Genomic DNA, 25168 nt, shown 5'->3' on the forward strand with positions numbered 1-25168 from the left:
CTTGAGTGCCATCTAGGACTTTGCCATTGCTCAGCCATTCCCTCTCAGTATATTTATACACTATTCATTTGCAGTCTTTTTTCAATAATTAATCGAACACTTCCTATGTGCCAGTTCTGGGTATAAAAAGAAAAACAAGATATAACCCTCTCTCCTCCGAGGAACATACTAAAGGATATGAACAAAAAGCTAAGAGAGAAGTGCTATTAAAAAATGGGTATAATGCTCTTTCCCACATCAATCCCCAAATATCCTTATCATTATCTTAATTATCTGGGACTTTGTCTAATTTCTCTCAAGAGTCCATCATCACCACAGATGAGAGTTTCAATTAAAACATGTTGAATTAGGTATCTCCATTGTTTCCTAATTGTTTTGGTTCTTTCCAAAACTGTGCACCAGACTTGTTTCTGTAATTCTAATAGTCCCAGTGGACACACATTGTAGCCAGGAATAAGTTTTAGTTTCAGATTGAATGTTTTGGCTCTGCAAGAGCTGACCATGGCTTATACTCCATCTGTGCTGTATAATTCCAGCCCCGCTCTAGTTTCTCTCACCTGAGGATGGATCCCTCATAGTTTTCTTTGGCTGACATGCCCAAGTTGACCCACTTCTCTGCCAGCACTAGCTCTCTTGTCCCCCTTCCATCCACATCTTTACTTCTTAGACTCCTTTCATGATATACTTTATGCCTGTCTTCAGTTCACAGGTGGTAACCAAATTACTCTTTCTCATTTCAATTTGGTCTTACCTAATTCAAGAACCCTACACGACCTTCTCAAACAGCTCAGTGCTGAAATAAAACATGAAGACATATACTTACACAAAGGAAATCCACATGTTAATATTCATCTTATACTTTAAGTACATATATTCTATGGAGATAAGAACTCCCTTATTTTGAAATCCTTTACATCATCATTCATTTCTTCACTGTTTTATTTTTCAGGAGTAAAAGACACAATAGCCAAAATAGATATGGGTAAGGATGACACCACTCCCTGGTTCACACCAAATGCAATCAGAGTTCCTGAATCAATAATTCATATATCAACTGCAGTAGTCCAATCTGGAGGTCCCCTAGCATATGCCAAATCCTACCTTAAAGAGACAGCAAAAAAAAAAAGAGAAAAGATATTATGCTCTAATCATGGCACAGGCCTTTCAATACCAATATATGTTTTATATATGTTCTATATACTTGAGATATAATTTTATAAGTTTTTTAGTATAGGGTCACTAGTATCGAGATGCTCTGGGGTTCTAGACTTATGACAACAACCTATTATTAGTTGCATTATTTCTTCTCTCCCCAAAGCCTATCTTCCTTCAGGTTCCTTCCTCTCACAATTCTATTATTTATAATGACAATCTTAGTAACAAGACCTATTAAACATTTAATGGAATAGAAATAACATTTGGGGATTTACACAACATCCATTTTAAATACAAATAATGCACGATAACACAAAATAACAATGCTGATTTTGTGTTAGACATCAAATTTGGAATTAGGCTATCACTCCAGTATCTAGAAGATGAGTGAGCAAATTCGATTTTAAGATAGAGGTTGACTTCAAAAAGTAACTCAGGAAAACTTAGAAAATAAAAAAAAATAACCCCTTTCCAGAGAACACAAATTCTATGTTATCACATTGTCAAATAATTGAACTTCAGTATATAAAGGGATACATTAAAATACAGTCAATGTCTATATATGCTAAGAAAAGAGCTAGAGCTGAGGAAAAAATATCTAAAAAATCACATAATTGGCTTTGAAATATGCTACGTGATTTTATTTTTCTCATTAAGTTGGGCCAACACTGCTCCAGCACTTTCTGAGTATACCCAAACAGATAAAATGGAAGCAATGCAGAACATGCTGGGGGCAGGAAAATGCCCTCCTAATTGAATTTTTAAAAGCATGTAACAAATAAACAACCAGTTGTTTAAAAGTATATTATCAAAACTGATTGTTAAGTTGCCTTTTAGAAGTTATTTGATTTCCACTAAATGTCAATGCTAATAGATATAAACTAAGGCAAAGCTGGTACCCATATACTTTTCAAGTCCAAGATTATATTATTTTAAAAGATCTATAATTATATTCTTTTAAAGTATGAATCTATATTATAGATCTCTTGATATAAAATGTAGATCTTCTTTTATTTATCTGCTTCTTAGAACCAGCCAAGCACATTTTTTAGTTTCTCATGTAATCATCTCTTTACCACTGCTTCACCCTTCTTTCCATTCCCTTGCCCAAGTTTCTATTACATCAAGGATTAACCTCCTGATGTTATATGTACAGATCCATAATCCTTTATTTGAAACCCTGAAACCTGAAAAGCTTTGCAAACCAAGTTTTTCATGACTGAATTGGTGGCAAAATCTGTCCTGACTTGAACTCATTTGGTGGCAAAAACCCAATCTGACCTGAATTGACATGAGACTATTTATAGGCCTTATTTATCCCACTTAGTGTGAAAATTCACAAATTTTTGGGCAGAAATATTAATGTATATAATTACAAACTCCTGCCAGACCCTGGTAGGGATATTAAATAACATACAGAATATACATGAATTACCTTTTTAAAATTTAAAAATATGTGAATTCCCAAACATATCTAGCCCCCAGATTTTGGACAAAGGATTGTGGACTAGCATATATTTATTTGTAATACTATCATTTTTCCATGAGGGTACAACGTTATTTTATTCACTGTTGTATTCCTTGGGCCTAGAATTACGCTTGACATATAGTAAAGTCTCAAGAAATATTTGTTGATGATCACATTTAATTAATATAAGTAGAGTTCAAAACAGGAACAAAAATATTTCTTCACAGCAGTAATCACAAAATGAGGTTACATTACACACAGGTCCTGAATCTCTTACTTGCAATTCTGAAACACAAAAAGCTTTGAAAACAAAGCATTTTGTCATCACTGCTTATTTTCTGGAACTTTTAAGATTTTCTATAAATTGAGAAACCACCATTAATTTATTAGATCCCAAATTTGAATAAAAAATATTTAAAGGAGAAACATTTTCAAGAAGAGCAGAGCCTCACACCAGAATTTGAATTCCTTTAGGGCAAGGATGCTTTTAGTAATGTTATATCTCCTAGTGAATGATCTGGCACATAGCAGGCACTCAATACCTATCGTTAAAATGAACATTAAAAGGAATGGGGATTTACTCCATTTACTAAATACACATTGAGCACCTATCTCGTACCAGTCATTTTGCTAGGTGTGAGATGCAGCAAAACTAGAGAGACATAGACTCTTCCTGCCTGTAGGAAACACAGACTTGGAAGCAACCAAGATGTCTTTCAACAGGTAAATGTATAAACAAACTGTGGTAAATGCATACAATAAGATATTATTTGGTTAAAAAAAAAACATTAGCTATCAAGCCACAAAAAGAGAGGAACATTAAATGTATATTGCTACATGAAAGATGCCAGTGAAAAGACTACATACTGTGTAACTATAGATACAGTAAAAAGTGATTGCCAGGGTCTTGGGGTGGGGGAGAGGGAAGGTAGGAATGAACAGGTAAGGCACAGGAGATTTTTTAGGGCAGCGAAACTATTCTATATGACACTGACAAATACATTGTTTATTTGTCAAAACCCATAGTTGCCAAGTACAGTGTCACACACCTATAATCCCAGGTACTCAGAAGGCTGAGGAAGGAAGATCCCTGGGCCAGCCTGGGCAACATAGCAAAACCCACAGAACTACAACACAAAGTACGAACCCTAATGTAAACTACGGACTTTAGTTAATAATAATGTATCAATATTAGTTCAACTGCAACAAATGTACCACACTAATGCAAGATGTTAATAATAGAGGAAACTGTGCAAGGGGAGAGGGATATATGGAAACTGCACTTTCTTGTTCAATTTTTCCATAAATCTAAAACTGTCTGAAGTTTATTAACTTCAAAAGTCTCCCCAAATCGAAAACCCCAGACACAGGCTTCATTAGAGAATTCTTCTAAACATTTAAAAAAATAACAAATCTCATAACACTCTTGCAGCAAATAGAAAATTTCCAAAAGGAGGCAACACTTCTGTACTCATTTTATTAGGCCAACATAACTTTGATATAAAACTTGATAAAGACACTACAAAAAAGGAAAATTAGCTCTTCCCCTAAGCAGCCTGAGGTGATCTGTGAAAATGGTTCGCTATTCACCTGACCTAGAAAACCCCACAAAATCATACAAGTCAAGAGGTTCAAACCTTCATGTTCACTTTAAGAACATTCGTGAAACTGCTCAGGCCATCAAGGGTATCCATATATGAAAAGCTACCAAGTATCTAAAAGATGTCTCTTTAAAGAAACAATGCATACCATTCCGACATTACTATGGTGGAGTTGGTAGTTGTGCCCAGGCAAAACAGTGGGGCTGGACACAAGGTCGGTGGCCCTAAAAGAGTGCTGAATTTTTGCTGCACTTAAAAATGCTTAAAATGCAGAGAGTAATGCTGAACTTAAGGGTTTAGATGTAGATTCTCCGGTCATTGAGCAAATCCAGGTGAACAAAGCACCTAAGATGCGGCACCGAACTTACAGAGCTCATGGTCGGATTAACCCATACATGAGCTCCCCCGGCCACATCTAGATGATCCTCACTGAAAAGGAACAAATTGTTCCAAAATCATAAAAGGAGGTTGCACAGAAGAAAAAGATATCCCAGAAGAAACTGAAGAAACAAAACCTTATGGCATGGGAATAGATGCGATACAAAATAAATGCAAATAACAGTAAAAAAAAAAGGAAGGAAAATTACATGCCAGTCTTTCTCATGGCATAGTAGCAATCCTTAACCACTTATTAGAGTTCTGCTAAGTCTACCATAGAAAGCCACTACAAGAGAATGATATTCCTAGCCTAACAATGAGAAAAAACAGTCTTCAAAGTCAGATTCTAAACTACTTTATCTTTGGCAGAGCACAGGAGAAAACGGAGGCTATTATACAAGGGATAAGAAGAAATCAACTAAAATGTTAACTATTATAGACTATGTATGGACTAGCATGTTAGTTTGGAATAGCTGGAACCCAAAACACAAGGAGAATTCACACTCATTTGCATGCTCTTTTCCATGGGTCTACACCAGGTACCCACACAGAAGATTGGGAGCAGAGCAGGAAGCTGCATAGAGCACCCTTTTGTGGCATAGGTGTGCAGGAAGGCTGCCACTACAGGGCAAGTTTAAAACTGGCTACTTTGGCCAAACTCTCCTCTCATGTCAGGCAATGGCCTTAACCACTGAAAGAAGGTTCGGAAACCCTCCCATTCTGAAGACAAAGCAATAATTTGTTGCTCCTGGGGGTGGAATAGATGCAAAAGCCCTCTGCCTCATAGGAAGTTAAGAAAACTCTTCTGGGCCAGGATCCTACACCAATACAAAGCAGAGATAAACTGGCACTGGGGAAAGGGTAAGTATGTCTCTTTCACCCAATACTTGCTACAGACACCAGACAGAGCTGAGTTGCCAAATGGAAAAGGGGAAGGAACATCCAAAGGTGAGAAAAATCCACTCCCAAGGACAAGGCACACGGACTGAGACAGAAGAATAGAGTCCTACCGTGAGCCTAGGACTGACTAACAAACATACTGCTGCGGGAGGGACAAGCAGAGAGAGATCTCCCTCTGTGTACACTGAAGACAATGACAACAACAACAAAACCCGCACTTGACCCTTGACTATATTGACTGAAGTCCCCACACTCAGTAAAGATATAGAATACTTGAACAAAATTATCAATCTACTTGACCTAATTGACATTTATAGAACAGAAACAGCAGAATAAGCACACTTTTCAAGTGCACATGGAATATTCAACAAGGTAGAACTTATTGTGGGTCATAAAAGAAATATCAACAAATTTAAAAGAACTAAAATCATACATATTGTGTCTTTTTTTTTCTTTTTTTTTTTTTTTGAGACAAGGTCTCCCTCTGTTGCCTGGGCTAGAGTACAGTGGCATTATCACAGCTCACTGCAATCCTCAAATCATGGGCTCAAGTGATCCTCCTACCTCAGCCTCCTGTAGCTAGGACCTGTAGCTAGGACTACAGGTGTGTGTCACCATGCTCAGCTAATATTTTTCAATTTTTTTTTTTTTAGAGATGAAGTCTCACTATGTTGCCCAGGGTTGTCTCAAACTCCTGGCCTCAAACAATAATCCCAACTCAGCCTCCCAAAGTACTAGGATTACAGGTGAGCCACTATATGCCCTCCTATGTTCTTGACCATAATAGAATTAAACTAGAAATCAATCAAAGAAAGCCATCAGAAAAGAATGCATTTCTAAACAACCCATAGGTTAAAGTCACATAATTTTTACAAATTTTTGAATTGAGTGAAAATGATCATGTATCATGTATGATACAATGTATCATAATTCATGAAACCCAGATAAAGCAGTATATGGAGGGAAATTTATAGCATTATAACATTAGAAGAGAATAGAGAGCTAGTTCTTTGAAAATATTAATAAAATTGATAACTCTGTAGCCAGATTAAGCAAAAAAAAAAAAAGATAAAGCACACATTAGATACAGAGAATGAAAGAGGAGCTAGCCCTACAAATCCAACAGACACTAAAAGGAAAATAAAGGATTAATGTAAATAACTTTATGCCAATAAATTTGATAATGTAGATTAAGTGCAGCAAATTATTGAAACATAAAAACTACCAAACCTTACAGAAGCAGCAGCAAATAACCTGAATAGCCCTGAGTAACCCTACAAGTATTTTTTAAATTGAAATTTTTTATTAAAAATGTTCCCACAAAGAAAAATCTAGGCCCTAATGACTTTGCTAGGGATTCTAGCAAGTGTTTAAGGAGAAAATAATATAAATTCTTTGCAAATTCTTCCAGAAAATAGTAGAGGAGGGAATGTTTCCCAACTCATTTTATAAGATCAGCATTATTTGATATCAAAACTCAATAGAAAATGTTACAAGAAACTACAACCCAATATCTTTCATGAATACAGTTGCCAAATCTTCAGCAAAATATTAGCAAATTGAATCAACAGATATAATACATCATAACCAAGTGGAATTTGTCTCAGGAATGCAAAATTGGTGCAACATTCAAAGCCAATCAGAGTTATTCACCACATCAACATGAACAGAAAAAAAATCACATGAACATATCTACAGAGTCAAGAAAAGTATTTAACAAAATTCAACATCCAGGCCGGTTGTGGTGGCTCACGCCTGTAATCCTAACACTCTGGGAGGCCGAGGAGCATGGATCATTTGAGCTCAGAAGTTCGAGACCAGCCTGAGCAAGTGCAAGACCCCGTTTCTCTAATAAAAATAGAAAGAAATTAGCGGACAACTAAAAATATACAGAAAAAATTAGCCAGGCATGGTGGCGCATGCCTGTAGTCCCGGCTACTTGGGAGGCTGAGGCAGAAGGATCACTTGGGCCCAGGAGTTTGAGGTTGCTGTGAGCTAGGCTTATGCCACGGCACTCTAGCCCATGCAACAAAGTAAGACTCTGTCTCAAAAAAAAAAAAAAAAAATTCAATATCCATTCATGATGAAACTCTCAGAAAACCAGGGACAGAAGAGAGCTTCCTGAACCTCATAAAAAGCAACACAATATTGCACTGTAGGCATTATCCAGTACAATAAGTCACAAAAGGAAATAAAAAGCATACAGATTGAAAACAAAGAAGTAAAACTGTCTTTATTTGTCTATGATACATGTACCTTGAAAATCCTAAGTAATCTACAAAAAGGTCCTATAATACGTAAATTTAAGAAGGTCTCAGAATACACAGTAAATATATCAATATCCATTGTATTTGTGTATACTAACAATAAACAATTAGAAATTGAAATGAGAAAAAAATCACCATTTATAACAGCATCAAAAAATATTAAATACTGAGAGGAAATCTTAACAAAAAGTATGCAAGATTTGCATACTGAAACTATAAAACACTGGCAAGAGAAAATTAAAAAGGTATAAATAAATGAAGAGATAAACTATGTTCATGGACCAGAAAACTCAATATTGTTAAAATGTCAATTTCCCTCAGATTGATCTATAGATTCAACGTAATCCCAATCCAAATCCCAACAAGTTTTGTAGTAATTCACAAATCAACCTAAAATAGCCAAAACAATTTTGAAAAAGAGGAACAGAGTTGGAGGACTAACTACTTGTTCTCAAGGCTTATTATAAAGTTACAAAAAGCAAGACAGGGCGGTATTGCATGATGGACAAATAGATCAACGGAACAAAATAGAAAGCCAGAAATAGTTGTGTGTATGCATGTATGTGTGTAATTGATTTTCAACAAAGGTGCCAAGAAAATTAGTGGAGAAAGGATAGGTTTTTTGACAAATCAGTATTGGAAATACTGGACATCTATAAGCAAAAATAAATAAATAAATAAAAATAAAGCTTACCTTGCACTATATACAAAAATTAGCTCAAAATGGATCACAGACCTAAATGTAGAAGCTAAAACTATAAAACTTCTAGAAAAAACATAGGAGAAACTTTTTTTTGAGACTTTGAGTTAGGCAAAGATTTTTAAGTAGGACACAAAAAGCACAAATCATAATAAAAACTTATATCATCAAAATTAAACATTTTTGTTTTTTGAAAGACCCAGTTAAGAAAATGAAAAGATAAGCCACAGACTGGGAGAAAATATTTGCAAGATTCATATCTGATAAAGATTTGTATCATATATAAAGAATCCTTACAACTCAACAATAAAAATACAAACAACACATTTTTTAAATGGGAGAAAGATTTGAACAGACTACTTCACCAAAGAAGATGAGAAAATGCTTAATATCATTAGTCATTAGGAAAATGCAATTAAAGCTACAATGAGATAACATTATGCTCCTACTATAGGTGTGGAATTAATTAGTAAAAATAAACTAAAAACTGGCAACATCAAGTGCTATCAAAGATGCAGAACAACTGGAAGTCTCATAATCGCTGGTGAGAATGTAAAATGGTACAGCCACTTTGGAAAAGTCTGGCAGTTTCTTATAGAATTAAACATTATACTTGCCATATAACTCAGCAATTCCAATCCTAGGTATTTGTCCAAAAAAATAAGAAAACAAATATCCAAGAAAAAAAACCTATACCAGAAATATATATTAGCTTTACTCATAATCTCTAAAACCAGAAAACAATCCAGGTGTCCTTCAAACAATTAAGGATAAACAAATCATAATACATTCAAACAATGAAATGTTACTCAGCAATAAAAAAGGAACAGAACTATTGAAATGCCAACAACATGGATGAATCTCAAAAGCACTATGTTAAATGACAGAAAGGAGGCACAGAAGTTTACATACTTTATGATTCCATTTATATGACATTCACAAAAACAAATTCACAGAAAAAGGCAAAGGTCTCTTGATCAATCTGTGCATCCTCAGTATCTAGCACATTATAAAATACCCAATAAATGCTGGGTAGGTGGATAGAGAAGTAATCATTGCACGGAGGGTAAAATACAAGAAAATGATACAATGACGCGAAAGCAGAAAGATACCTGGGGACCAAGTCCACTCACCCACAAGATGGAAAAAGTGAGGGAAGGCGTGGTCCAAGCTACCTTCAGTAAGTCCAGCTGCTTAAAAAATCAGATTCTTGTATCTATGACCACAAGAATAGATAAATGAATGAGTAAACTCAGCGTTTCTCTGGCCTGAAGAAAGGTGTGATGCGCCCCACCCTTCTTTAAAAATCTATTTTCTACGCCTGGGGCTGAGCAAGCATTGCTTGCACCAGAAGTCTCTAGTTTTTTTGCGAACCAGAGTGGAGCTGGAGACATCAGGCAGCTCTGCCTTGGGTTAGGAGGGTGTAGAAGGAGACGAGACCTCACCGCGGCACCGCCCGTCTCCATCCCTTCCCACCCGGCCTCACTTACCCAGGCCTGCCGTTCCAGCTGAGCGTACAAACTGGAGCCCTTGAGCTTTTGGACTATCTGGGCAATAATGAGAGAGATATCCGACTCCTCCTGCAACATTTCCCCTGCCCTAGCCCGCCGAGCCGCGGGGACAGGCCGCCGGCGCGGAAAGAACGGGCTACCAGGTCCCTCTTAGGGCCAGTGACACTTCTCCGGGACCTTATTAAGCTGGGACTCCTCCAGCGGGCGTTACCAGGCAACTGCCGAGCCGTGTGTCCATTCCTCTCTGGTCCCCTCGGCGCTTGAAGGCCCCAGCACCTGTGTTCCGCCGGCGGAAAAAGGCCCGGGCGGAGAGGTAGCTTTTCATTCCATTGTTCCTGCCTTGTCTACGGTTAAAAGGAGAGAACTGAAGCTCTTTCTTACAGAGCCACAGAGCCTCAATGCACAAAGGAAACCCAGAGAATTGTGTATTTTACTACGTAAAGGATCGTTCTTCCACCTCTCAATCTCTGCAGAAACAGAGCTGCGCACAAGTTGATATGATACGGCAAATTATGCCCAAGAATTGTCAGGCTCTAACACTAGCTGTGTGAACATGGACGAGGTGCTTAAATTTCAGAACTCAGTTTCTGCCTCTGTAAAATAATACCAAGTTCACAGGATGTTGTGATGTTTTACCTCAGCTAAGGTAAAAATGGTGAAAGTGCCTAGCACTGTTCATAGCAGTCCATTTCATCTCATTTTCTTCCGTTTTTATTCCCTGAAGTCATATACCAGAAATAAATAGGCAATCTCTTCTCATCTAACAACTACAAATTAACCACGAAGTATTACTGATAGCTTTTCTGCAAATGATTAGCAATTGAAGAATGAATAAGACATTGTCCCAGTCTTCAGGGAATTTACTGTCTAGATTCCTCCTCTTCCATGTATTCATTCATTCCATCAGTTATTCATAATTCATTCAGGTTTCAATTTATTGAGCATTTGCATACAAGGAACTGTGTAGACACAAAGGTTTAAATAAAATATGGTTCTTGCCTTCAAAGAAATATACAAAAGATTTTTAGGAGAATTAGAGGTAACTGACTTAAATAATTGAGTGACATTCCCAAAGTCCAGTGGCAACCAGAAAAGGGTCTAATGAATAATACATATGTTAGAATAACCTCACCAAAATAATCAAGAATTAATTTCAAATGTGTGTATGTATATATTTTGGGCAAAACAAAAGTAGGATTCCAGGAAAACCAGCCAAGATTGCTGCAAAAGCTACTCTAGATTAACTACATTAAACTTTAATGTGCTTAGGAACCACAAGAGACCTTGTAAATCAAATGAAGGTTCTGATTCAATAGGTCTCTGGTGGGACCTGGAAAACTTTGTTTCTCACAAGTCCCATGAGATCGTGATGCCAGTGATCCAAAGACTACATTCTGAATAGCCAAGAACTAATGCAGGTAAACAATAGGAATTCAAAGGGACTGGACTCCTGACATCTATGCACAACACTCTTAACATTCGTAACACTGCCATCCAGAATACTGTGATGATACGTACAAATTTTAAATAACCCGTTAGATCAAGTGTGGTTATTAAAACAGCTTTAGAAAGAGGCAATCAGGAAAGAAACAAAGCACTTACAGGCATTTAATGGTAGACTCTATAAAACATGTAGTTTCTCTACAAAACATTCTTACAACTCAGAATTTCTCAAACCTGCAGATGAGTGGATCTCTCCAACTCTCTGTATTCCCTCCATCCCAACACCCCTCCCATCCATGAATCTCTACCACACACCTCACTTTGAACAAAAAAAGAAAATTATGGTGACTTCCATTTTTATTTATTTTTTATATGTCAACCCCTTGGTCAATTTGCAAATAGTGACTTCCTTTGAGAGTGAAAGGGGTGGAGTGATTAGTAACTAAAGAGATAAAGATACTTAAGCTTAAAAGGGTTGTAGAACATAGAGGGGAAAATATTAATAGATGAAGCTGTGGAAAAAGAAAAAGCATGGTGCCTGGAGTTGGAAGACATTCTAGCTTCCTTCCTAGCATGTATCCTAGCAATTGCATGAGTCTCTTTCGCTGTCAGAGTTTCAGCTTTCTCATCTGTAACAAGAGAGCAAAATACCCACCTGGTGGGATATTATGAGAACAAATGTACCAAGCATTAAAATATTAATAAACATTGATAAATTAAATATTGAAGCAGAGATGATGAAGCAAAAATAATGCCCAGTTCTATTGATAAGGGCATGGAAAGTAACTAAATAAACATAGCAACACATATGAAGTGCCCAGCACAATCCCTCATACAAGTAGAGACCTCAAATAATTTTTTAAAGGAGAGAACAATTGTAGTCTTAAAGCACCAATTAAGAAGTTTAGATTTGATTCTGAAAGCATATCCAAGCAAAAAAAAAAACTTAATCCTACTATTTTAAAATTGATTTTTACATACATAGAAGCAGGTGTTTTAGAGTATAATTCAATTCTAGAATGCCCTGTACTCTCTTTTTTCAATTCAATTTAACAAAACTTTTCAGAACACCTGCTCTAGGCTAGAAATGGCAAAGAATGCAAAAATGAGTAAGTGGTCCCTTCTCTCAAGAAATTCTCAGTCTTAAAGGAATAATGAGGCCAGTATACAAACAGCTGTAATGGTAGACAGACTGCTTCAGTCTCCCACCTGTGTGTCTAGAAATTTTATTGCTTTAAGGTCATTATCCCATAAGAAATTGAAGGTGCAGGTTCCCATCCCACAAGGGAGAACTTTGCCTTAGAAATCCTTACTGTACCAAGAGTGGGTGGAGATTGAGAAAACCCTCTATTTCTGACATTTCAGATTAAAGCGTGACCCAGCCTACCAGATGAATAGCAAGAGGGGTCCAATTTCATCTGAGTGGTTAGAACTATATAAACAGGGACAAAATTAAAATAGATATACAGGGAAGTGTTCTCAAAATTCCCTCAAATTTAGAACAGAGTTACTTCAGAGTCAACATGTGTAGGATTCTGGGCCCAACCCTGCCTTTCTCAGACCTGCCTTGCTTTGATCTATTTTACATATGATGTTGTGTTGGATTTCACTGGGGAGAGGCAGAGGATGCATTTGAAAACCACTGACTAGTGGCATTACATGGCAAGGATGTGGACCACATCAAAAACAGGCTGCCAGCCTAACACAAAATTGAGGCACACTTCAGGGATACATTGGAACATATCCTTATTTTATTTGCATAACTGTGGCTTGTAAAACCTCTGCCATCCACAGTGGAAAATATTTTCAGTTGTTTTAGGAGACACTGCTTTTAGCATGCTGTGTCTGCAGAATAAATTAAACTGTATGTATTCAGGAATCTATTTAGGATAAATAAAAATTCTTGTGTGTGTAGTGTGTTTCACAAATGGCCTTACAGTCTTTGAGAACAAATGAGGTCATAGTGATGTTAATTACCTGTCACTGGACAGTTAGCCCCCATGTGCTAGCACAGGACCTCAGGCCCCTTCCCGTTACTCCTGTGAGTCCTCAGGAAGTGACACATGTGTGCTCAGGAGAAAGTCTGCTCGTGATCTGCTCTGCTTGTCTCGGTGATGCCTGCTGCCCTCAAGCCACTGTCCAGGGTTCTGTTTCTTGGTCCTACCAAAGCAGCAATTACCAAAGGTGTTTAAACCCCAACGTTCACAAAGCTCCTCTGAATCTGCCTCCCACCTTTCATTACAATGGGGGTCATACCTTGCTTCTGAGTCCAGGCTTTGTATCAAACTATGCTATGCTCCACATTGCCATCCTTCATGCCTCTGGCTCCAGGCAATCACATGTGAATGGGAGGACAGGCTCCATGAGTAATCTCAGAGACTGTGTTGACTGTTTGCAAAATATAAAACTTATAGGAGAAAACCCAACTAGCAGTGGTTTAAATCAGAAGATATTTATTATTACCAACAAGTCTGGAGGAGAATTCCAAGGTTGGTTCAGTGTCTCAACAATGACCTCAAGAATCTAAGCTCTTTCTTTCTTTTCTATTCTACCATCCTCAACACATTGGCTTCCCTCCTCTGGCTTGCTGCTTCAGTCTCAAGATTACTGCTGCAGTTTCAATTATCACGTCCTCCTACTGCTGCCTTGAATGGCAGGAAGGAAGGGGCAAAATTAAAAAGTTTTGAATGGCTGTGCATGTTTTTCTTTTTTGAAAGAAAAGATAGTTTTCCAAGAAACTCTCAAAAAGACTTCCCTATACATCTTATTGCCATGTCACATGACCACCTCTAGTTACAAGGGAATCTGGAGAGAAATGATCTGGTATTTATCCTCAACCCTGGGAGAGAGATGAAAGAGGAGATGAAAGGCTTCTTAGTTCTGCTATATTGTCCAAAATGACTTCCATGTGAGAGTGATGCTGTGATGTCAACACTTATGAATGAGCATCCCTGACTGATATTTGGGCCACAAATAAATTAAATTACTTAAAGTTAGGCAATATCCAGATTATTTACAATTCTCACAGAGTTAGTTATGTGCAGTTTAGACTCAGAATTCAAATTATAGCACTTATATATGCAACATTTTCTTAGTATCATGGTGACATTTTAAATGCTGAAAACCAATAAAGTTAACCCATTGCAAAATAAGGTCTATGAGTACAGAATTATATGGTAAGAGCAGGACATTTGCAAATGTTATTGTAAAAAAGACAAAAATTGATGACTTATAAATAAAGCAGCTTGTTGGTAAATTACTTTTAACTAAGGCCTCCCTGTAGCTAGAGGCTACTCTACTGGAATTTGAGGTTATTCCCTCTATTTGATTATACAAAAGAAATGAACATTAGAAATAGCCTATTCTCTAATGCAATCCATGCTGCTTGGGGCAAAAGAGGTTTACAGATATTAATAAAAAGTGATGTTCTAGTTTCTCTGGGCTCTTCCTCTAGGTTTCAGGTAACAGTAGAGCAAGATCCACTGGCTCATTTTCTCCACAATTCTCTGATCACAACTCTGCTTTCTCACCTCCTCCAAACTACATCTAACACACATGCACACACATTCATACATTTTTACTCCAGGGTGTTTCCTTTTTTATGGTTCCTTCTTGTTTTATATGGTCTTTCCTCCATTGCTTCCTGGGAAACTTTCATGCCTTCTGCCATCTTTTTTTTTCTTCCAGTTCTCTTTTCTTTTCTTTTTTCTTTCTTTCTTTTTTTTTCTTTTTTTTTCTTTTTTTTTTTTTGAGACAGAGTCTCAGTCTGTCACCTGGGCTAGAGTGCAGTGGCATTATCATAGCACACTGCAACCTCAAGCAATCCTCCTGCCTCAGCCTCCTGAGCTGAAACTACAGACATGCATCACCATGCCCAGCTAATTTTTCCTATTTTTAGTAAAGATGGGGTCTCACTCTTGCTCAGGCTGCTCTTAAACTCCTGAGCTCAAGCAACCTTCTGCCTTGGCCTCCCAGAGTACTAAGATTACAGGCATGAGCCACCATGCCCGGCCCCTCCAGTTTTCTTGAAGGTATAGCAGCATGTATGAGACAAGCACATATATAAGAATAGGACAGCTATAATATTGGTACTTGAAATCAAACTGAAGATTGCAGGTGGTCCTGGCTCTATCCATTATGGAAGTTAGCAAGTTGTCCAGGTGGACATAAATGGGAAATTAGGATCAGGTTACAGGCCTAGAAATGTCAGAGGCCCAGTAATCTGGGAGCAGAGCCAATGTGTGGGCAGAGCATGGAACTCTAGTGCATAACTGGTGGGCCTACTGCAGATGCCCTCACCAGGAAAGGGTCCTGGGGCAGAGTTCAAGAGTCTGTTACAAGGACTTGAACCTGAAACAAGCTCTGTGTAGTGGAAGGCACAAAGCCATGGGCCCTGGAACAAAGTGGACATCTTAGCAAGGAGAAGTGTTTCAAATGGGAAACTGAATTAAATGTCTGATACAAAGGAGAAGAGAGAGGGGAAAAGGCAAAGACTACATTAAACGTTGGTTCTTAGCTCAAAATTTCCTTGAGTTCTCATGCTTTATCTCAAACATTCTCGAGACTGTATGTATTCCAAAATACGTTTATTGTAATATAAAAATGTTTTAAATCATGCAACATCCAGAAAATTAATGCACCATTCTTATCCTTGGTTTTCAGTATGCTCTGGTCATGCAGCTGTATGCTCCATAGCATGCAGTCTCCCAGAAGTCCCCATGACATTGAATGCAGTGGCCCAAAGCTGTACCCTGCTATTAAAATGCCCTGTTGTGTTTTCTTTCCCTTCTCTGTCTCACTTCCCCATTCCCCTACCAATGTTTCCTCCTATATACTCTTCATACTCAAATTCTTACTGCAGTGTCTGCTTTCTGGAGGAATCCAACCTATGTCTAGTAGCTAATATGGTGCCTAGAAGGTAGCAGGTACTTAAGAAGTGCTGGGTGAGGGAAAGAATAACCATTTCCAGTTTTCTGCAGGAGGCATTGCTTGAATGGATTTTTTCAGCTTTAAGCATGACTCTACAGTCCAGCAGAGTCCTCCAAACCTTGCACTGGAAAAGAAGAATGCCAAGAGAGTTGTATCAGTTAAGGTTCTTGAGAGGAACAGAACTGGTAGGAGAGGGAGATCGTGAGACAGTGGAGAAGGAGAGGAGGGTAGGGAATGAGGGCACACAGAGAGAGAGAATAAAAATCTAGAAGAGAGAGAAGAGAGACTTTAAGGATTTGGCTTATGTGATTGTGGGGTCTGACAAATCTGAAATCTATAGAGCTGACAAGCAAGCTGGATGTTCAGGCAAGAGTTGATGTTGCAGTCTTCAATCTGAAATCCATAGGGGAGACCAGCAGGCTAGAAACTCAGGTGGAATTTCCATGTTGCAGCCTTGACACAGAATCCCTTCTTCTCTAGGAACCCTTGGTCTGTGCTGTTCAGGTACTCAACTGACTGGATGAGGCCCACCCACATTATGGAGGGTAATTTGTCTTACTTAAAGGCAACTGATTATGAAAGTTTATCACCTCTACAAAATACCTCCATAACAATACCTAGATTAGTGTTTGACCAAATAACTGGGTGCCATAGCCTAGCCAGGTTGACATATAATATTCACCATCACAACAGGTCCAACAAGCTCTTGACATAGCCCCTCAACTGGCCCTTGTCCTGGTCACACCTTCCTCACACAGTCTCATTCTGCTTCGTCTACCTAATAGCCTGATTCTCTCTATAACACTTCCATTTTGATTTTCAGTCTTATGGGGCTCTATGGCTCTCTACCATGCTACTTTGTTCTTCTGTCCATGGTTTCTCTACTGAATTGGACTCCACTCTTGGGGACTCACTTCTTGAGCTGGGTCCACAGCCCCTTCCAGGATGCACCTTGCAAGTGTTTCGGTCCAATGGTCCACTGTACTGGCTTCAAACAAGCTGTGAGATTCTCCCCCAGATTCCCAAAATAAGAATATGTTTGATCCGTGAAACTAAACATAAAATATATGTCAAAGAGCATTTTTGTTAAGAAAAAGGAAATGGAGCAAAATAAAACTGCAGCCCCTGGGAGGAAGGGGAGGAGTAGCTGTGATTCCCCACTAGTATTTTTGTCAGAGCATTTGTTGATTATTGGTGTTACTTGATGTCAAAGCATACTGGAAACACTTTAAAAGAGCATCATTGACACATTACATCACATAAATAAACATCTCCATCTCAGCTGACTCATTTGCTGGAAAATTTTCAGTTAACAATACAAATAAAAAGACGACAGGAAATGTGGATGGTTAAAAAGCATATTTTATAGTTTTCAGGATATGAGTAAAGGTGTAAAATTTTTATAAATTTTAAGGGTTATTTTTATAATCTTGAAACAATGAATTTTTGTCAAAATTAGGACAAACTTTAGAAGTCAAATATTTTGTTTCCTTTTGACAGGAGTAAAATTTGTTCTTTCCAAGAGTAGAATTAAGAGAATTGCTCCAAGTCACACAACACGACGGAGGCAGAGTTCCAAGTTCACTCCCAAGTTTTCTGACAGTTTGTCCCATAATTTTCCACTATTCTAGATTATTTTGGTGTATGTGGCTTGTTGCTATTATTGTCTTTTTTCTTCTCTTTTCTTTTTTTAGCTCCAGAGCTGCAGAGATTCAAAATGGAAGGAAAGAAACTAATAGTACGTCACTTAACCCTTGTTACATCTCACAAAGTAGGGGTTATTGTCTCTAACTTTTACAGACTAAGAAACTAACACTTGAAAGTTAGAGAACATGTCAAAAGTCACAATAAAGTTCAGAATAACAAAGCTGAGATTTGAACCCAATTTTTTCACATTTCTACTCTGGGAAAATGAGGGTAATTTTGGCCTTAAAAATGTTCAGATCCCACTTTTCTTCAACAAGCCCAACTAATGATAAAAATGGCAACTCCAAAACTTTTCAGAAATCCTTCCTTTTCACAATGATAATATTTAAATTTGGGAACTTCTATAGACTAAAAAAGCTTACAAGATATAAAAGGGGAAAAAATATTTTATATTCATTGTGCATTTCTGCACATCTTTGTAAGAACTCCCTTTGGAAATCTAATATCTTTCTCTACATTATTAATTTCCAGATATTAGAATGATAATAATATTTTATTAAATCTTAGAGATGCAATCTTAAAAATGTAAGAGACATGATTAGTAAGAAAAAAAGAATGTGGAACTTTGCAGCTCAATAGTATTATTGTGAAAATATACAATGTTTTCTCTAATAAATGGATAGACCTAACAGTCATTTTTGCTATTTCTCACTTCAAAGATAATAATAAAATTCAGGGCAGTATTAGTTTTGTATCGGAGAACAATTATTTCTTCAAGCTATTTCTTGATTTAAATAGGTCTTATCAGACTTTGAAGTATGTTGGCATTTACCCAAGAGACTATTGTTTCCCTAGAAAGATAGTTGTGAGTCCAGTTTTTTCTTTAGTAACTGAATGACCTGGTCAGAGAGACTGGAATATCATTAAGTTTAAAAAAATTGTTTGGAGGAATCTGATTTAAATTTCAATAGGATTCATTTTTAGGCTCTACAAAGAGGCGAGATCATCTGAGCTCTGGTCATGTGCTTGGATCTTATGGTCAGGTAGACACAGGTCAGATACTGCTATGGTTTGGATGTTCCTCCCCTGCAATCCTCACGTTGAAATTTGATCCCCAATGTTGGAGGTGGGGCCTATTGGGAGGTTCCTGGGCCACGGGGCAGATCCCTCATGAATAGATTAGTACCCTTCCTCAGTGGTGAGTTCTCAGCTCTATTAGTTCCCATTAAAGCCGGTTATTAAAAAATAGCCTGCGGCCGGGTGCGGTGGCTCACGCCTGTAATCCTAGCACTCTGGGAGGCCGAGGTGGGCGGATCGTTTGAGCTCAGGAGTTCGAGACCAGTCTGAGCAAGAGCGAGACCCCATCTCTACTAAAAATAGAAAGAAATTATATGGACAGCTAAAAATATATATAGAAAAAAAATTAGCCGGGCATGGTGGTGCATGCCTGTAGTCCCAGCTACTCGGGAGGCTGAGACAGGAGGATCGCTTGAGCTCAGAGTTTGAGGTTGCTGTGAGCTAGGCTAACGCCACGGCACTCACTCTAGCCTGGGCAACAGAGTGAGACTCTGTCTCAAAAAAAAAAAAAAAAAAAAAAGGAAAACAACAAAAAAAAAAAAAAAAAATAGCCTGCCATCTCCCTCTCTTCTTGCTTCCTGTCTAGTCATGTGATGATCTCTGCACTCACAGGCTGCCCTTTGTCTTCTGCCATAAGTGCAAGCAGCCTGTGGTCCTCACGAGATGCAGATCTTGAACTTTATAGCTATGCATCAGTTAGAGTTCAGTTGCAAAAAGCAGAAACTACCCCAGCTTTCATAAACAGAAAGAGATTTGATACAGGCCATTAAACACAAAATAGTTAGAAAGCCTTAGGAGCAAGTTTTAGACCAAGTCTCCAAAAATGACTCTCAAAATAACTCTGCCAAACTGGCCCACCAAGGCAGCTGCTATCTCCACCACAGTCAGGGGGCAGAGGAATCAGAAGACCACCATCAGGAACTGCTGAGTTTGAGGCTGTGCTGCCTTAGCTGCAATCTAGTGCTCAAGAGGCAACCTCAGCCACCAAACTGTCTCTCAAGACCCTCAGAGCTAGGGACTGGATTCGTCAATGCTGCTGCAGAAAGACCCAGCACCCCCATGACTGTGCTTGTTCCAGCAACATCTGCAGCAGCTGAAGTGAAGCCCCTGCCTCATTTCCACCTTCCAAATCTCAAATGAGGTCATCTAGTTGGGGGATTTAACTTACATTTGGAGACTGGAAGAGAATGTCCTTTTTATTTTGTTTATAATTTACATATAATAATTGTACATGTTTATGGGGTACAGTGTGATGTTTCAATACATGTATACATACTATAATGACACAGTCTAGGGAATTAACAAGTCCATGACCTCAAACCTTTATCATTTCTTTGTGGTGATAACTTTTAAAATTTTCTTTTCTAGCTACTTCAAAATATACAATGCTTTTTTTTTTTTTTTTTTTTTTTTTGAGACAGAGTCTCACTCTGTCACCCAGGCTAGAGTGGCACAGTGGCATCATCATAACTCACTGTGACCTCAAACTCCTGGGAAACGATCCTCCTGTCTCAGCCTCCCAAGTAGCTGGGACTATATGTGTACACTAATTTTTTTCTATTTTTAGCAAGACAGGGTCTTGCTCTTGCTCAGGCTGGTCTTGAACTCATAAGCTCAAGTGATCCTCCCACCTCAGCCTCCCAGGGTGCTATGATTATAGGCGTGAGCCACCATGCCCAGCCTACAATGTATTATTATTAGCTGTAGTCACTCTACTATGTAATAGAACACCAAGACTCTTTCTTCCTAACTAACTGTAACTTTGTACCTATTGACTAACTGCTCCCTATCTCCTCCTGCTCCCTCTCCTCCCCAGCCTCTGGTACCACCATTCTACTACCATCCCCATCTATAAAATCAACTTTTTCAGATTCCACATATGAGTGAGGTCATTCTGTATTTGTCTTTCTGTTCCTGGCTTATTTCACTTAACATTTTGTCTTCCAGGTTCATCCATATTGCTGCAGATGACAGCATTCCATTCTTTTTTATAGCTGAATAATATTCCATTGTGTATGTATGCCACATTTTCTTTATCCATTCATCTACCAACGGACGCTTGTATCTCTTGGTTGTTGTGAATCATGCTACAATAAAAATGGGACTTCAGAGAATGCAGACATCTTAGAGAATGTTTTAAGTTCCCTGGCAGTACAGAAAGACACATTAGAAGGAGATCAGAAGGGATTCTGAGTGTCAATCTACCATATTCACTGTAGATGAATGTATTAGTCTGCTAAGGCTGCACTAACAAACTACCACAGACTGGGTGGCTTAAAAAACAGAAATTTAATTCTCACAGTTCTGGAGGCTGGAAGTCTAAGATCAAGATGTTGCCAGGTTTGTTTTCTCCTAGGTCCCCTCTCCTTGGCTTGCAGACAGCTGCCTTCTTGCTGTGTCCTCATATGGCCCCTCTTCTGTGGGCACGCAAACTCTAGGTGTCTCTTCTTCTTATAAGGACACTATTCCTATTGGATTAGGGCCCCACTCCATGACCTCGTTTAATCTTAATTACTTCTTTAGAGGTCCTATCTCCCAATACAGTCACATTGGGTGTTAAGGCTTCAACATATGAATTTTGGGAGGACACAATTCTGTCCATACAATGAGTAAGATACACCTCTGCCCTGGAAGAATTTAAGAGAAAAGGTCACAAACACATGCATACAGTTTCACATGCTAAATGCCACAACAGAAGTATGTAGAGATTATGGAGAAAGTACAGCACGAGATGTAGGTAAGCCTTTGATGGTAAGTTATACGTGTATGTATAGAGCTTATAAGTAGAATTCTTTATCCTTACTAATTCTTCTTTTCCATTCCAGATGTAGGGTTCTAGTACAAACTTAAGTGTCCAATAGTGAGGAAAAGGGATGGTACAAAATGTACCTATAGTTGGTTGCTGAAGTTCTGCACAAACCTCCACTCCTTTGACTTTAGGAGTAACCTAGTGTGGAAGGGAGGCATGACAACTTGGCTCATTAGCACCCTGTTTATTAATTTAAAAAGACATAAAGGTCACAGTTTTGAACACTCACTAAGAAGTAGGCACAGTGCTAAGACCCTTAAGTGTATATCTCCTTTAACCCTTATCTCAGAATTATCTACATTTTACAGATGCTATTGTCTGTTTGTGTCCCCTTAAAATTCATATGTTGAAACCTAACTCCCAAGGTATTAAGAGGTGGGGCTTTGGGGAGGCGATTAAAACTCTTATAAAAGAGGCCTCAGAGACCTTTGTCCCTGACACCAAGTGAGGACATAGCTGGAACGTGCCATTTATGAACCAGAAAGTGGGCTCTCACCAGACACCAAATCCTCTGGCACCTTGATCTTGGACTTCCCAGTCTCCAGACCTGTGAGCAATAAATTTCTGTTGTTTATAAATTACCCAGTCTGAGGTATTTTGTTACAGCTGCTTGAATAGACTAAGACAACCCCAAGGAAACTAAAGCTTAGAGGTGTTAAATGAGTTACCTTGGGTCACACAGTAGAAAATGGGAAAACTCAGATTTGAATCTGGGCTGTTTCCAATTGACTGGGCTCTTATTTACAGCCAGAAAATCAGATCCTCTGTCTGACTTGCCTAGGATTTTAACTCATAAGGATTGTCACAGGAAGTATCTCAGTCCTGCAGTTAAAACTTTTGAACCAATCAATATCTGACTTTTTTTGTGGCTCAGATTTCTTTCTGCTTTTTAATCATTTTGCTTTCTTTTGAACATTTACCAGTGAAATCATTTAAAACTAATTTTTGCTCTTTACATCCTTTTAGTCACTGACTCTGCTTGTTTTATTCAGTCTTGGTTTTTGGTTATTCCTACCTTTCCCCAATTTCTCTATTTGTCTTATTCTTCTAGGACTTTCTCTCCATGTATCCTTTGGATGGAAACTTGGGACTTAGTTTTCATTCCAGAGGAAAGAAGGAGGTCTAATTAAGTCCATGTGCCTTAGACATACAGATATTTATTTAACACATTTACTGGGTGTCTTTATTGTTCTATGCTCTGTCCTTAGACACTGGGGATTCAGCAGCAAACTGGATAGTCAAGGAACCTGATCTTACTGTCCTTATATCCCATAGAGGAAATGAACTGTAAACACATAAGTGAACTTAATTTAAAAAAGGGTGACTAGTTTAGATAATCATGGTTGTTCTCATGTCTCAAGAAAACAACATGATGAGGGGGTAAATGTGTCTGGTATGTGGATTTGGTGGTCAGGGACGGTGTCTCTGAGGTGGTGACATTTGGCAAGCCTGGCCTAGGCTACTTAACATTAAATCATATTCATCATCCAAATAATGAATACACCTTGAAAGGTAGTTATCACTTTCATGAACAAATGAAAAACAAAGGAAACAGAGCCCAAAATGCTAGTGGTTTCAGGTTTGGTAACTATGGGCAGTAAAGCTTCTGAAGACTGATGAACAGATGTGAATAAGAACAGACCTTTCTCATTTGGTCCAATCTCCTGCTTTAGTAACTTTTTTTCTCCCCTGTTTTCTGGAACCAGGGCTTTCTTTACAAATCTCCCAGTCAGATTAGTGTGAATCCTTGATTCTACAAGTAATGTGTGGATATTCCCTCCTGTTAGTAATCAGTAGAACTCAAGGCTTACGGTTCCAGAGACACTGCCATTATATGGAAATTTTAAAAATGAGTATCTTAATGAACATTTACATTTAAAATACACCTTATTATGCCGACAGTGTGCTAGCTTGTGATTACGAGTTGCAGCTGGATTGCTTCGGTCCTTTCTTTTACATGATATTTTCCTTTCAACTAATTTTTGATTATGTGAATTGTGCTATTTCATATCCAACTAAACTATGTTCACTCATTAAGCTAGCAATCATCAAAATTTGTGGCTTAAATTTCCAATTATAGTCCGGGCAGGAACAAATTGTTCCTCGATGATAATACAGATTTGAATTCGACTAGGTCTGTGACAGTAAATCTGGGTGATAAAAAAATGCAAATATCATCTGATATTTGCAAACAGCTATATGTTTGTCATTATGTAGCCAAAACACCCAGACAATTGACTGTTGCTTTGTTTTGTTTTGTTTTGTTTCAATTTTCCTTCAGATGACTTAGGGTAGATACAGCCAAGGAAATCTTTGAATCTTAAATGCTCAAGTTTCATGCAGATTAAAAACTTCTACAACCAGCATGAATCATCAGTTTTTCTCAGAAAGAAGAGTTACTGCAAGGACTGGGATCTCCATTTCTCATTCAGTTTTCTTAGAAATTCTTTGATCTTAATCTTGAATGTAACCTTTGCTCTTTAAAATGAGCTTCTGAATTTTAAATACAAAATGGAAATACAAAGGAAAACAAAAAACAAACAGACAATGAAGATTGTAATGGCTTTATCGTTCAGCTAAGCATTTTCCTTCCTTGAAAGGCCAAGCAAAACAAAAGGGAGCTGAATGGAAAAATCAAACATTTGGAGACGAACACATCATCTGAGATCATTTCCAGTGATCTCATGAAGCTTGGGACAAGAACTGCTAAGTCTCCTCTCCTCTTCCAGAACTGGTTTATTCCAAAGGAATCATGCTAGTCAACATTCCCTAGGTGTGAAGTATATGTGATAAGTGTCTTTCTGGAGCTACCAAATGCTTCTGAGCTTATAAAATAATGCCTTATGGTGTGGCGGACGGAGACCTAGAATGTATTCAGAAGATCAGGCTCTCATGTTAGTTCTGTACAAATTAGGTGTATAGCTCTTTGGGTCTGTGTTTCATCTGAAAACACAATGTGGCTAGACAAGATGATCTCTCAAGATCTTCCATCAAAAATCTATGATGGTGTAAAGCTAACAAAAGGTCCAGCAGCTCAACAATACTGTATTGTAAGGAAGGAGATATTTGGCAATGTGATGAAAGACCCCAGTATTAAAAAGAATCTGTTGACTTTTCTACTATTCTGCTATATATTGTCATAAATATGATAAACAATTATAATATAAAAGATTAATGCAAATCATAATGATTAATCTAGGGCTATAAGGTAATGATTATACTAGATGAAAATAGCAACTTGATAGGCACTGGCATATGCTCGGATGTATTAAAGTGGATGCAA

The 25168-nt window shown here is 38.0% G+C and overlaps 1 protein-coding gene across 2 annotated transcripts in view; it reads right to left on the bottom strand.

Moving 5' to 3' along the window:
• Window positions 1-10058, bottom strand: part of TBC1D19 (TBC1 domain family member 19) — a 124975-nt gene extending 114917 nt beyond the window's left edge. For both annotated transcript variants that reach the window (XM_069494575.1, XM_069494574.1), the window contains exon 1: window positions 9960-10058. In XM_069494575.1, coding sequence (XP_069350676.1) covers window positions 9960-10058 — 99 coding nt within the window. The remainder of the gene's footprint in view (window positions 1-9959) is intronic.
• Between the last annotated feature and the right edge of the window lie 15110 nt (window positions 10059-25168).

This window comes from Eulemur rufifrons, chromosome 19 (genome assembly GCF_041146395.1).
Source record: "Eulemur rufifrons isolate Redbay chromosome 19, OSU_ERuf_1, whole genome shotgun sequence".
NCBI lineage: Eukaryota > Metazoa > Chordata > Mammalia > Primates > Lemuridae > Eulemur > Eulemur rufifrons.